This window comes from Rhinichthys klamathensis, unplaced genomic scaffold (assembly GCF_029890125.1).
Source record: "Rhinichthys klamathensis goyatoka isolate OS25496 unplaced genomic scaffold, OSU_Roscu_1.1 h1tg000722l_1, whole genome shotgun sequence".
Lineage (NCBI taxonomy): Eukaryota > Metazoa > Chordata > Actinopteri > Cypriniformes > Leuciscidae > Rhinichthys > Rhinichthys klamathensis.
The window spans coordinates 407,178-421,133 of NW_026607137.1; the positions used below are offsets into that span (position 1 = coordinate 407,178).

General features: G+C 44.4%; 1 protein-coding gene across 1 annotated transcript in view; it reads left to right on the forward strand.

Annotated features, from left to right (window-relative positions):
- LOC130077182 (collagen alpha-1(XXV) chain) overlaps nt 1-13,956 on the forward strand; it is a 295,172-nt gene that overhangs the window by 218,286 nt on the left and 62,930 nt on the right. Inside the window, exon 9 of the mRNA XM_056242326.1 lies at nt 7,045-7,089. Coding sequence (XP_056098301.1) covers nt 7,045-7,089 — 45 coding nt within the window. The remainder of the gene's footprint in view (nt 1-7,044; nt 7,090-13,956) is intronic.

A 13,956-nucleotide genomic window follows, 5' to 3' on the forward strand; every position in this document is an offset into this window, starting at 1 on the left:
GCTCCGGGAACCAAATCTGATTCTCCCAACGCGGGGCTATGAGGAGCACCGAGTGGCGCGTTTCCCTGATTCTCTTGATCACCTGTGGTAACAGAGAGACCGGAGGGAAAGCATATAGCGGGAGGCTGGGCCAAACCTGGGCCAGCGCGTCCTCGTCCTTCGAGAAGAACGTCGGGCATTGAGCGTTGCCTTTTGACGCAAATAGGTCGACTTCCGCTCTGCCAAATAGGCGCCACAGTTTCTGGACCGTTTGGGGGTGCAGGGACCATTCCCCTGGGGGAACGTTATCCCTGGACAGTTTGTCTGGGCCGTCGTTCAAATGGCCAGGCACATGCGCCGCCCTCAGCGAGCGCAGGTGCATCTGAGACCAAATAAGGAGGCGTTCCGTCAGATTGCAGAGATTTCTGGATCTGACACCGCCCTGACGGTTTACATATGATACCACAGACATGTCCTGTATGAACGGGAGGAAGCGCTTCAGCGCTATCATTTCCAGACAGTTTATGTGAAAACACTTCTCTTGGTCTGACCACTGGCCGAAGACCGGTCTGCCCTCGAACAGCGCGCCCCAACCCCAGTTGGACGCGTCTGTCGAAATTACTTTTCGATAAGAGATAGTTCCCATCATCACTCCCTGCTGGTACCAGTCGCCCACTAACCAGGGCTGCAGAGCCGCTATGCAGGTCTGAGTCACTCTGATTTTCTGACCGCCAGAAACCCAAGCTCGGCGGGACGCGCGAGCATTCAACCAGCGTTGGAGCGGGCGCATGCGCAGTAGGCCCAGCTGAAGCACCGCTGCAGCTGATGCCATATAGCCCAACATCCTTTGAAATGTTTTCAAGGGGAGAAAGCTGTCCTTCTGGAAAGACGCGGCTAGGTGGCGAACACGGCGCGCGCGCTGTGCCGATAAACGAGCCGACATGGTCACCGAGTCCAGCTCTATTCCTAAAAAGGAAATTGACTGGCTGGGCAGTAATGAGCTCTTGGTCCAGTTGACCGTGAGACCCAAGCTTTCCAGGTGACTGAGAAGCACTGTTCTGTGAGATATTATCTGAATCTGAAAATAGGGATCCTTCAGATCTGGAGAAATAAACCAGTCCCTCGGGCGAACGTGCGCGAGGATTTTCCTGGTCGTAAGCATTTTGAACGGTCTTTTCGCAAGCACTCTGTTCAAATGTCTCAGATCTAGGATAGGTCTGAAGGCTCCGTCCTTCTTGGGTACGAGAAAATAACGGCTGTAAAAGCCTGACTCGCTCAGAGAAGGCGGCACCTTTTCTATAGCCCCTTTGCACAGCAGCTTTGCTATTTCTGCATGAAGTAGGTGTGCTACTTCCGCATTCACTATCGTCGCGGTCCGGGCTCGAAAGCGCGGGGGACGGCGAATGAATTGAAGTGCATAGCCCTGCTTTATTGTTAGGGGTGTAACGATACACAAAACTGACGGTTCGGTTTTCCCACGGTTTTGACGTCTCGGTTCGGTTCGGTTCGGTTCGGTTTGGAAAGCTAAAATTGCTTTTTTTGTTTGTTTTTTTAAAACAGTGGTTTAATGAAAAAATTGTCTTTGTCTTTAAATTAATTAAATTACAATTAAACTTTTCACAAGGATTAAAAAAAAAATCTGCTAATGCTGTAAACTATAGGCTAGGGAGCCGCACATTACTATAACATTAAAGGTTGTAGCCTAGACTTTTATTCAGATGCTATTTATTTTTTAGATATAATAAACAACACACAACACATTGTATGAAAACATGTAAACTGAACATAAGGCAGTTTTTGCATTAACTTGTGTTTTTACTCTAATTTGTTATTGAAATATAATAATTTACACAGTTGTCATTTTCATGAAAGATATTTTAAACATACATTAAATAATCAAGATATCATTAACAGGTTAAGTAAAATATAATATATAGGCTAACATAGTGCATTTATTTAGTGCAAGAGTTCATTTAGGAACCAAACGTTGTGGACACTGAATCACTTGGCTGTTGAGGTAAATATAATGCTAGCGACAAGCTATGCTGTTTTATTGACGTCTTTCCGCTGCTGAAACACTGACTGAGCGATTACACGAGTTATGATGCCTTTCAATAAGTATACTGTATCTTTCAACAAACCTTCAGGTGTCCATTCTGTAACTGAGGAAGAGATGATCGCGTTTACTCGCGCGCCGCGCTGCTGCTTGAAATGAGGAGCCTAGTAGGCCTACAGCGATCTGTCACGCCAAATCAAAGAGCGCCAAAACGCCATTTATTGTTTGAATTTCGTGATCAAATAGACAGAATTTGAAAGATTACACCTTGCTTATTATCGAAAGTAACAAAACACGGAGCTTGTTATTTGGTGTTAATGGTGGTTAGGCTACAAAACTGAATTCGTTGTGTACACATAGGACATGAGGTCCATTGAGCCGGGCTGGGCGGGGCCGGGATTAGCAGGGGGCGGGGCGGGGCGTGTTCGGTACGCAATGAGAGTATCGCGATTCGAATCGTGAGGTCTGTATCGCGGTTTTTCGGTTCGGTTCGAATATCGTTACACCCCTATTTATTGTGCTCAGCACCCATTCTAAAATCCCCGGGATAGTTTCCCACGCAGCTATGTGAGCCGCTAGGGGGCGAATGGCCTCCGGGTTCAGATCGCCGCCGTTTGCGGGCTTGTGAAACTGAACCGGAGCTGAAAGCGCGGCGCGCGCGCTCTTGGTTCTGGGCAACGGCTGCTCGCTGAAAGCCGAAACCGGCTGATTTATGTGAGATGTCCCAATCATAAGGGATGGGGAACCTTTTCTCCTCACTTTTTGACGCGCGAGCGGCGCTTTGGGCGGAAAAGCGTCCTGTAAGCGTGAGCGCGTTTGTGCGGGCACGAGACTTACAAGTGTATTTGACGTCCCGATCAAAATGGATGGGGAGCGTCTTATTAATGCCCTGCATTTTGTGATAGCACTTAAACGCGCGGGCGGCGCCCGGGGGGAGGTTTGTGTTAGTAAGCGTGAACGCTCTCTGGCGGGCACGAGACTTACTTTCATAACCTGCTTTCTTGATCGTGTAACAGAGCGGGCAGATAGTGGGCACAGACCTGTGGACACATTTCTTATATTCAACACTCGAGCGGCTTTTCTGCGCTTTATGAGAGTGTGCTCTGTGGGTGACACGATATTTGAAGTGCTTGTGTGTAGGGGTGAACACTGGGGCGTGGGCACTTTCACTACACTTAAAACACTGACGGCGTGAGCCGGACCAGACATAATGCTCTTTTTGAGATTTCTCTGGGTCGCCGTGAAAACGGCGTTTGTGTGCAGGCGAGAGGGTGGACAAACCGGCTCGTTGGCTGCTAAATGAACCACTGCAGTAGCCTGTTTGAAGGGGACTGACAGGGAAATAAACTTTGACGGCGGTCCGGCCGCGGCGGGACACGCGCGTCTTTTCTCTCTCTTTGTTAGGAGGACTTCGCGTGCTCAGACTTCAGCGTGATCTTCTGCCGAGGCCCCCTGGGGGGCGGCGGTCTGTGACGGCTGTCTGAGCGCGACCTAGGGCGGCCGCCCTGACGTCGCTGCGAAGGCTGAGGCTGTGCTGGACGCTGGGTGCTAGCTCGTACAGGAGGCTGGCTTTGTTTCTCGCGAGAGCGGCATGTAGCGGAGCTCGAGCGTCGCGGCAGGAAGAGGTTCATGGCCTGCGTGGTCTTTTGTACCTCAGAGAAACGGTCAACGATCCCGTTTACCGCTGGGCCGAAGAGACCAGTGGGGGAGAGCGGCGCGTTCAGGAAGGTGGCTGAAGTCTCGAGGAGAATGGTGCATTCCACGACTTCATCAGCTCTGTGTGAAGTTCCGGCAGGAATGGAGCGGGCCTGCTCGCTGAAGCTGCACGGCGGCGACTTTGAAGGAAACAGCCGTCGAGCCTGTTCGGCGCGGGTTCCTTCGGCAGCGACCACTCGAGCCCGAGGCGGTCGACGGCCTGCGTCAGCAGGCGCATAAGTTCCGCGTCAGCTCCAGCGCGGGAACGGCTGGATTCCTGGATCGACGAGGAGCCGGAGTGAAGCGACCATTCCTCGCTGTCCGATGCCAGGATGGAGCAGCAGTCTCTCGTGGCGTGTTCCTTGGCCTCCTCCTCAGACGCGACGGCAGTGAGGCTCGTGAGCGGCAGCTGCGCGTCGGGGAGGGGAGGCGGGGAAGGCGAAAGCAGGGCTCGAGGGAGGTCCTCCGGCGAGCGCGTCGCTGTGGCCACGGGCTCCGGCTGCCTCAGGGAACGGCGCTTCTTCCTGCGCGGTCCCACAGAGGGCGGAGTGGCTGCATCGGGTTTGAAGACTTCGAGCCGAGCCCGTAGGGTCGACAGCGGAAGCGCTTCGCAGAGCTCGCAGCCCACGGACTCGAGGGCGAGCTCTGCATGTTCCAGGCCCAGGCAGAGAGCGCAGATCACATGGCGGTCTCCAACGCTGAGCGGGGCCCTGCACGAGCCGCAGGAAGTGCGAGGCATCTTTAAAAAGACGCTCGCGCTCTTTTAGAAATAGAGAGTTTGCAAGGTAAAAGGATACGTCGCCGGATAGCGTAGCTCGCACGGATGGCTGAAGGTGGCGAAGACGGCCGGCTTCCTCAGCGCTGTCCTAAGCTGGCTGTTCGCTGTTCGACGGCGGCGGTGGCTTCTCTCTGATCCAGCGATGCGAAGAGCTCGCTGAAGAGTCGAAAAATCAGGGAAGTCAGCCTACAGCCCCTTCTTTTATACGCTAAGCCACGCCCATTCTGGCGGGCTGTGACGCTATGAAGGCGCGAGCGCCCTTCATTGGGCGTGACGTCACGCGGGGCTCACTGGTAGGCTGCAGCAGATGCCAGCAGGGCAGCCAATGAGCACGCGAGATGGCCTGCTCTAGGTCTGCTAGCTGCTGCACTGCGTTGACAATGAATACAAAATTAAGGATAATTTTTTGGATAATTTTATGTCGAGAAGATGAATCTTTCCCGTAGCGTAAGCTAAACTTACGCAATACGAGAGAACCTCTCGTAAGAGAACCTGACTGCCTGTCTGGGAGGGGGACATGTTCTGTCTTTGCCTTTGTCCTGCAGAGTTTGCAGTTCTTGTATCAGCAAGTGTGCCTGTTCTGGTTTCACGGTAGTGGAAACCACGCCGTTGAAACATGGAGGACAGCGTGCAAACTGTATTCTGTAGCCCTTTTGTATGGTTCTGAGAACCCAAGGAGATATGTTTGGCAGTAGTTTCCACTCTGCCAACTTCTCTGAAAGGGGCACTAATTTTGACGCAGTGTCTTGTGACGCAATGTTTTGATGGGGGAATGGTAAATATCCTGTGTCCTGGGGAAAGGCAGGAAGCAACTGAATATTTAAAATTTTGCTGGAAACCACTGCCCTCCGAAACATGGAACAGCGCTATCATGAGTGTGTTGGGAAGGAGCTACTTAATATATGTTTATGTGTAGCGTCCCGGGGCGTTCCTTTTTTTCTTCTCCAGCAGTTCAGCCTGGTACGCCTGCCATAGTGTGCAGAGCAGCAACAGCATGACCCGCTGATTGAAACGCCTTCCTTACCAACGTGAATGTTGTTCAACATGGCTTGGTGTGGAGCGCTCACTTTTTAAGTGACGATAAGCTCCCAAGAGAGACAGCCCACGAGCGTCTCTTCCAAAAGGAGCATCATCGTATAACCACGTGCCCTTGCACCCACGATAGTCGAATAAGTTGACGTCGAGGGCACAAAGATACATGAAGAAGGGGAGAGACCATCGCTGAGGCCTATCCCCCTAACCACCGGACAAAAATCTGCTCTAACTTCGAGTGCTTACTCTTTATCCTGTGGCCAGTCTGGCTGTAATCTGGCCAGTGCACGAGTGACCAACTTGAGTAACTCCTCATGCACTTTATCATCGTGGGAGGAGCGCTCAAAGGTGGCGTTCTAAAAGTCCATCTTTAGATGGCTATTTTGTCATTTAATTACTAAGAATTAAATGTAGCCTAAGAACAGTCAGAGAAGATGTTAATACAAGCATCTAACTTCTCAAATCAGATGAGTATTAATCATTTCTCAGAACTAAATCAAGCGCAGCATTGAGAGTAGCTTTTAAAAGGCAACAGTCATAGGTTGAATTTGTCACTCATTTCCTAAAATTTTACTCAGAATCAGAAGACTCCAGTATGACATTTTTCCAGTATGCTAGGAAAATGCAGTCAGGGCACTATTAGAAGGGTTATGTGAATAAACAAACAAATATCACTCTGCCCCTTCTCATCTGACATGTTGGCTGAATGTGAGTAAAAAAAGACAGAAAGAATTAGTATGAGCACATGACAATTATTTATTTTCTCCAATTCTATGCACCGCCATGTGTGTCTTCAGAACTCCTTTTCTAAAGGACTTTCACAGATGCAGCCAAACACACATGGCACAGTATTAAAAAGTTTGTTACTTGTCAAAATCTTTATTCTCGGTGACAGTCCATTAATTGTTAGGACAATCTGTCAAGGGGACAATGTTGATAGTGATCTGTTTCTCTTCATGTCTTGGATCACTACCAGGGATTATACTTGAAGCAGTTGGCAGACTAACCCTTAACCACAGGCTTCCACCACCCTTTTTTCTGAAAAAGCTAATTTAGACCAATTTTGGACCATTTCGTCTCATTGAGTCAAACACCAACACATTTTCAAACAGGTCAAACATAATGAAGCGGATTCCATCCCACCCTAGACCTGCACTGCATCCAGACATTTCTTTGGAGCTTAAAATGGCTGGAATCAAACATAGAAAGGTCATCACCACTAGACCAGCTGCAGAAATAGACATTTTATTTGTTACAATATAACTTGACAGTTGCATTCTTTGCATTTTTTAAACTCACATTTAGAACTGTCTTTGCTTTTTAATAGATCTCTGATTAAATAGTGTATACACTTTTAATTAATATTTTAACTAAAGCCAGTTATGCTTGTTTTCTCTAATGTTTTGTTTTAACATGAAACAACAGTGTATAATGAGGCAACACTGCTTGTGTACAGTTTATGCAATGTATTGAAATATTAAATATTATATTCTTTCTCTGACAGGGAGACATGGGAGAGCAGGGGCCAAAAGGTGACACTGGAGAGAAGGTCAGGCTGAACATCATATCTATACATATTTAATAGTATAAACATGCTGAACTATAACATGATTAACTGGTGTATGGACTGTGATATTGTGACATTGCTACTCATAGAACATCATTACTACACTGTGGACTGTGAAATTAAATTAATTTTTACTTTTAAAATAATTCAGTCAAATTGTTTTATGCTGAATAGTGTACTATTCATTCTATTTTTTTGTTTTATTCTAAAAGTATTTAACGCATTGATACATATGTTTTGAGGCTAATACACCTATAACTCTAGGATGGTAGTAATATGACTTTATGGAATTAAATTCCATTTATTTCAACAGTTTGGACACAGAAAATAGGGCACATGATAAAACGTTTTTTCTTGGGAAAGTGTTTGAGTGCTTTCTACATAGCTGTAATAGACTTATTTTGCCAAAGGTGTAAAATATGATTCAGGAAGTTAGCATCATAGGAAATTAAAGCCTTAAGCTTTTTATAACAGCAGACATCAGAGCATGTAAGTGAAGTGGAGCGGTGTGATGCTCCGCTCAATATTCCGCTCTATGCCAGTGCGGTCTGCTGAATCGCTCACGACCCAAGTGAATGCTCCATTCATGTACTGCTCAGCTCACTGGTAAAACAAAGTTTGTTTAAATCCCGCTCTGACATGGAATTTCTCTGTACTATATGTCTTTCTGTTTGTAATGAATTTCTTGAATAAATGTCTCAATTAGAGTAGACTTATAGATAACAGTTAAGAAATTTGTGACTTTAAAGCAATATATTGTATAAAGTAGTATAAATAAACGTTACGTGACTTAATTGGAGTGCTGAATTGCAAATATATTTACGTCGCTATAATCATATGTTTTCGCAACACATTCTCATCCTTTGGCGTCATATAGGTGACGCCATATGACATTTCGTCGAAATCTTACGCACATGGCATCCTTTAGCGTCAATATAACACGCACTGTTATGGGTAGGTTTAGGTCTGGGGTAGGGTTACGGTTATGACGCCTTGGGATCTGCGTCTCATATTGACGCTAAAGGATGCCATGATGTGCGTCGGATTTAGACGAAATGTCAAAAGCGTCACCTGTATGACGCCTTGGGTTATGCGTCTCATATTGACGCTAAAGGATGCCATGTGCGTAAGATTTCGACGAAATGTCAAAAACGTCACATGTATGACGCCTTGGGATGAGAACGGGCTGGTTTTCTTTACTGCGTTTTTTTCAACCCTGTCATTTTTGTTGTGTGTTTTTGTTATTGAGAGGAAAGGATGCAGCACATATTTACATATTTATCTAAACACCGCTCTCAGCAGCGTGAGGGTGTCGGGATGCTCACTAACAGTATACTGCTGCAAAGGTATTTCAAACCTCTTTTAAGTTTCACCCCTAAGCAAAGAACGAAAAATAACTTTGCTGTGAGTACATCACAAGATGAATCTTAGCTAACTCAGTTTTTCCACAGGTCCTTTCAATTTCTTCTCCTTATTCATTCTTAACTTTGATGATTACTGTGCATTTATGTGTTATGCGTAACTTCATTAAAACAATATTTGAACTCCATAACCTTAAACATATTTCACAGATTCTCGAACCAGCAAATCACAAAGGGCATTCTGGGTTGATCGAGTGGTCCTGAGCAGCCAGAGCGGAATCTTCAGAAAGACGTGGAGAAAATATTACCACTCCAATATTACAGCAATAATGGGCAATTAACAGGCACATAGTCTGACTCAAATCAGGTTTAGCTAGTGATATATTTCAAACATACTGCAACATTTGTACCGCAAATATTCACAATTAGTCCCTGTTAAAATAATTACATGTCCCTGTCATCCACCTTCTTCAGTGCGTCTGGTCCATGTGTGCAACCATCTTAGACTTTAGATATTCAAAGCATGGCAGTTTGCGATGACTTGCACAGCTGTCGTTAGAAGCTCCGGTTGCCACTGTCAGTATCCTGAGATGTGTGCAGGAATGCACATGCGCTTTGGCTGGCCCAGCGTGAAATATAAGCTTTTTTAAAATGCTATTTGAACATAAAGTAGGTTATAAAAGTTGTAATGAAATAAAAGTTCATTTAAATGTGACTATGGCAAGCAGTTTTTGAGAATTCAGGATTTCCCCACTGAAGTAGATAGGACTTAGTTTTGGATGCCTGAAATAGCTACCCGAAGCCATTCCAAATATGTCCGCTGAGTGAACAGACTTTCTTTGAAAAGGACTTTGTTAACATTAATCAGACCAAGACAACCCATGTATGATTCAGCACTGACTAAGAGCACTGATGTGTAATGTTTCAGTCTTGTCTGCACAATTAAAACACTCCCGGTTATGATCTGGAATCAATGTCTAGTGCTTTTCCCAAAAAATCATCAATGATTCATTGTGAGTCATTCAGAGAGGATACAGACCTTTTGGCATATATTGTCTGAGGATGCCAGGGCCTGGAATCACAGTCCCAAGGAAAACATTACAGGATACAGGTTTAAGATCTATACCGGGTAAAGCCGAAAAGAGAAAATAATAAAGGCAGAGGCAGGCACACATCCAGACTGTGTGAGAAAATTGCCAAGTGTTTTGGCAGACTCTGCTGTTGAATAAGGCTAAGTGAAAAGATCTCTCCCAAAAGTGAGATTGAATAATGTTCCCTATAAATTTTATTATTGTATACAGGGCAAACAGTGATGACAAAACTTGCATAAAATATATTTTATTTTACAGATCAGCAATAAAAAACATTGAGACAGAGTTTGATTGCTCAAGATTATCACTAAAATCTGCATATCTTTGCATAGTCACTGATTTATGCCAGTGGGTGCCCACATTCCAAACCCACTCACCCACCTAATTCATGTGTGCATGAGACAGAAATCAAAAGCTTTTGTGTCAGGTTGTAATGCTAAATATAACGGTAGAATTGTGTATATTACAATAATCCAGGTCCAGATGTCAGATCCACCAATCACAGAGGTTTTTTAATCTCAATTGATTTTTGATTAGTTACATGGATTTGAGAATATCCCGTGTTTTTCCGTGGGTGGTCGAGTTGTATCTGTGTATCGTTTATAGGCTAATTATACAATGATTAATTTTGGTCCTTGAATTTGATTAGCCAAGCGGTGTTCCAGTAGTGCTGCTGTCAGTCTATGTATTTTTAGTGTTGTGGATTTTTCAGTGACTCTTTCTGCACATTACAATGTTGTGCCAGTTGGTAGCAACAAGTGACTGTCTTTATGAGTGAGTCATTGACTCATTTACACAAATGCAGCTCATGACCCTGTTTTTACTCAATTCGCAGTAAATGTTGCTCCATATAAACTTCATCTCTGCTAGTGGTGTGAGTTTGGGTCACAGCATGCATTTGAAAACGCTAACAAGCATAAACCATATTTCCAAACTTATAAATCTGTTGTCAACAAAATAGAAGCTTTAAAGGCTCTCTGCAGTTTTCCGCCAAAATTAAATGTTTGAAAGCAAAGGAATGAAGACAGCCACAAATATTATTTATAATTTTTCAAATAAAATGGTCATTATTGTTATTAAATAATAATTTATTTTATTTATAGTACATCAATATCACTATATTCATATTTCTTTATTGATTTTTTTTATTTTCAGAATTTAATAAAATACAAAATAATATTTAAATAATAATAAAAATAATAATTGTAATTAGTAGTAGTTGTAGTATAGACATATTAAATTGGTAAATTTAAAACAGTAAAAACAGCAATGTGGGTGAAAAAGACTGTGACTGAGTCCCCTATTTCCTCATGCATAAATTGACATTTATTTTAAGCTGATTTTTTACCTGAATTTTTTACTCGGGTGGGGCATGACCCTGGGCCCACTGTAGGGGGTTTGATATATCTTTGTCACCTTTTTCACCACTGATGACTTGCATCCCTAAAAAAATAGACAAAGTAACTGGTACAAAACAAATAACACACCCAGTCGCAATTGTGCTGTTAGTCTGCATATCAGCAAGGCTGTGATTCGGAGGTAAACACGAGGCCATGGCCCACCGATACAGTCATGCTGATATTCAGAACAGCAGCTTGATTGAGTGATATTGCTTTTATATGTTCTAAATCTGAAGTTCATTGTGCGATAATTAAAATTAAGATTTTTTTTAAAATCTTTATTTCACACATCAATACGGAGCCCCTAAAGGTACCTTTGCAAAAATAAAAATAAATATACAGCCTTTCGCATGAAACTTTTCACGTTTTTTACAATTTCCGGTTTATGAATACTATAACCACACACACACACACACTCTCTCTCTCTCTCTCTCTCTCGCTCACTCGCGCGCGCGCACACACACGCACACTCTCTCTTGCAGTGCCGCTGCTAGCCATTTTGGTGCCCTAAGCATAATTCCTTTATGATGCCCCCCGCCCCCCCTAAAAAAAAACATTTTCATTTAGTATTTTCATTTAGGGGGGCTAAGCCCCCAATGAGGGTATGATTTATAAAAAAATTAAAAAGCTAAAAAGTAACACTTTAGATTAGGGTCTAATGCTTACTATTAACTAGTTTCATTACCATGCAATGGCATGGTTTTATAATCACTGGGATCCCGAATTTGAGGCAGGTTAGTTAGGGGTGTTCGGGGGAAATTTTGGATTTTTCTGAACTACAGATGTGCATTTTAAGATGTTGTGAAGGCAAAAAAAAAAAAAAAAAAAAAATTCGATAACAACAGCTTTAAAACCATGTCAGTGGGCAGCTGATTATTTTTCTCTCCTCATCAGCATCACACTCTTTTTCTCTTTGTTTTTATCTTGCCCTGTCTCTTCCCCTCCTAAAGTTGGCTTTTTTAATTTACTAAAGGTTACAATTTGTATTTTATTCTCAATATGTACACATTCATTATAAATCCTGTGCCTAACATGATGAAAACAGCTTTGTTCATGTTTCTTGTCCCCTCACAATGACAGTAGCCTAAACTATTACACTAGGCTACATGTTACATAGGCCTATTTTCAGTTAAAAATGGCGAAATTAGACAAAACTATATTAGTTTGCCTAATTATTTTTTGTCATTCGTTTAACATTTATGACCTAAAAAAAACTGTCAAATAAAGTTGTTTAGCTACTTACATCTTATCTCGCACTTGACCGTACACTGAAGCGTAGAGTTGCACTGTTAAAATTCGCGCTCAGCGTCTGTGAACATAAAGCCTGCCTACTTTGATTTGATTGGTCATCTCAAATATTCTGACATTGACGAGCAGTGACAGACCAATGAGGCTCAGAAGAACACACACATGAACACACACACACACACACCCTGTCCTGTGTTTCTGACGTGCTCTCTGTCTCTGCTCGGCGCCGCTGCGGAATGAAGAGGAAGAACGCGCTGAATCTGATTATAACAAAAAGTTTGATGATTGGTTTTTCATTAGGCTATTTTTGGTGCCCCCTCAGCACTTGGTGCCCTACGCACAGCGCGTGATGCGCGTGGTGGGAGCGGCGGCGCTGCTCTCTTGCTCGATCACACACACACACACACACACACACACACACACACACACACACACACACACACGTGCTCTGTTACACAGGTTCAAACCTCCAGGGCCTCAATGGCTGTGACCCAGGCCGGAGAGAGTGCACTCTGGCTGGGGAGTGAGATCAATCTCCACCGTGGTGGATCTCTGAAAAACATGAAAACATCGCGCGCGCGCGCGCACACACACACACACACACACACACACACACACACACACTATCTCTCTCTCTTGCTCACTCGCTCGCGATCGCACACACACACTTGCTCACTCCATTCAGAGCTCAGATCTCCATGCTGACCTCCCTGGCCAGCCAGGGTGGCCCGTACTGGGCCAGAGTCAGATTCGCCAGCCACCCTTGGAGCTCCGTCTGGAGCAAAGACGGTCCTAAAACGGACCTTCGGGATTTTGTAGAGGAGGTGGAGCAGCCTTCCTGGGAACGAATCAAGCTCAAATGCCCATGGCGGGTTTGACTCTGGAGTCAAGCTTTTAAAGGTGCTCTAAGCGATGTCACGCGTTTTTTAGGCCAAAACTTTTTTTGTCACATACAGCAAACATCTCCTCACTATCCGCTAGCTGCCTGTCCCCTGAACACACTGTAAAAAAAAACGCGGTCTCTGCAGACACCCCAGGCTCCACAAACGGCAACAAAAACAAACTGGGCTTACCCGCACCACGAAACATAACAAACTGTTCCAGCCAATGACCGACAAGAAGGGTTTGGGGGTGTGGTTTGGGGGGTTAGTGTGCGGATGAGGAGGAGGGAGGGTCTAGCTAGCCTCCGTTTTGTTTGACAATAGTTCGAACGTCAACAAGAAGTGACATCACCCAGGATCGCTTAGAGAACCTTTAAAAATGACAAAGTCCAAAAAGTTGCGGTGGTCTCAAAGCTCCGGGGCCTTCAAGGCATTGACCCAAGCCTGAGAGAGTACAATCTGGCTGGTCTCCACCGTGGTGGAGCTCTGAAAATCATAAAACCTCCAGGAAAAGACGGGCTGATTTTTCTGAAAAGAGCATCCCAGTCATGGCGCACCTCTCCTGGGCACGAATAAAGCCCATGGTGGGTTCAGGGGCAACAGTTACACAGTTTTTCACACCGGTTAAGTGTGATCCACTGTTCCCACGTATAAAAAGAACATTCCTAGTTTGGAGAAGCAAAAGTTTTGGAGTGTTACAAAAAAGAAAGCAAAATTTCAAGTTTTTTTGGATATGTTTTTTATTTGGATATAATATATATTATTATGGATTTTATATTTTATTATTATTTATTTTGTTTTTCCATATCAATGTTCAGAAGTTATACATGCAAGAATAACAACGAAAAATGTTCAGGCACTGTGCTCA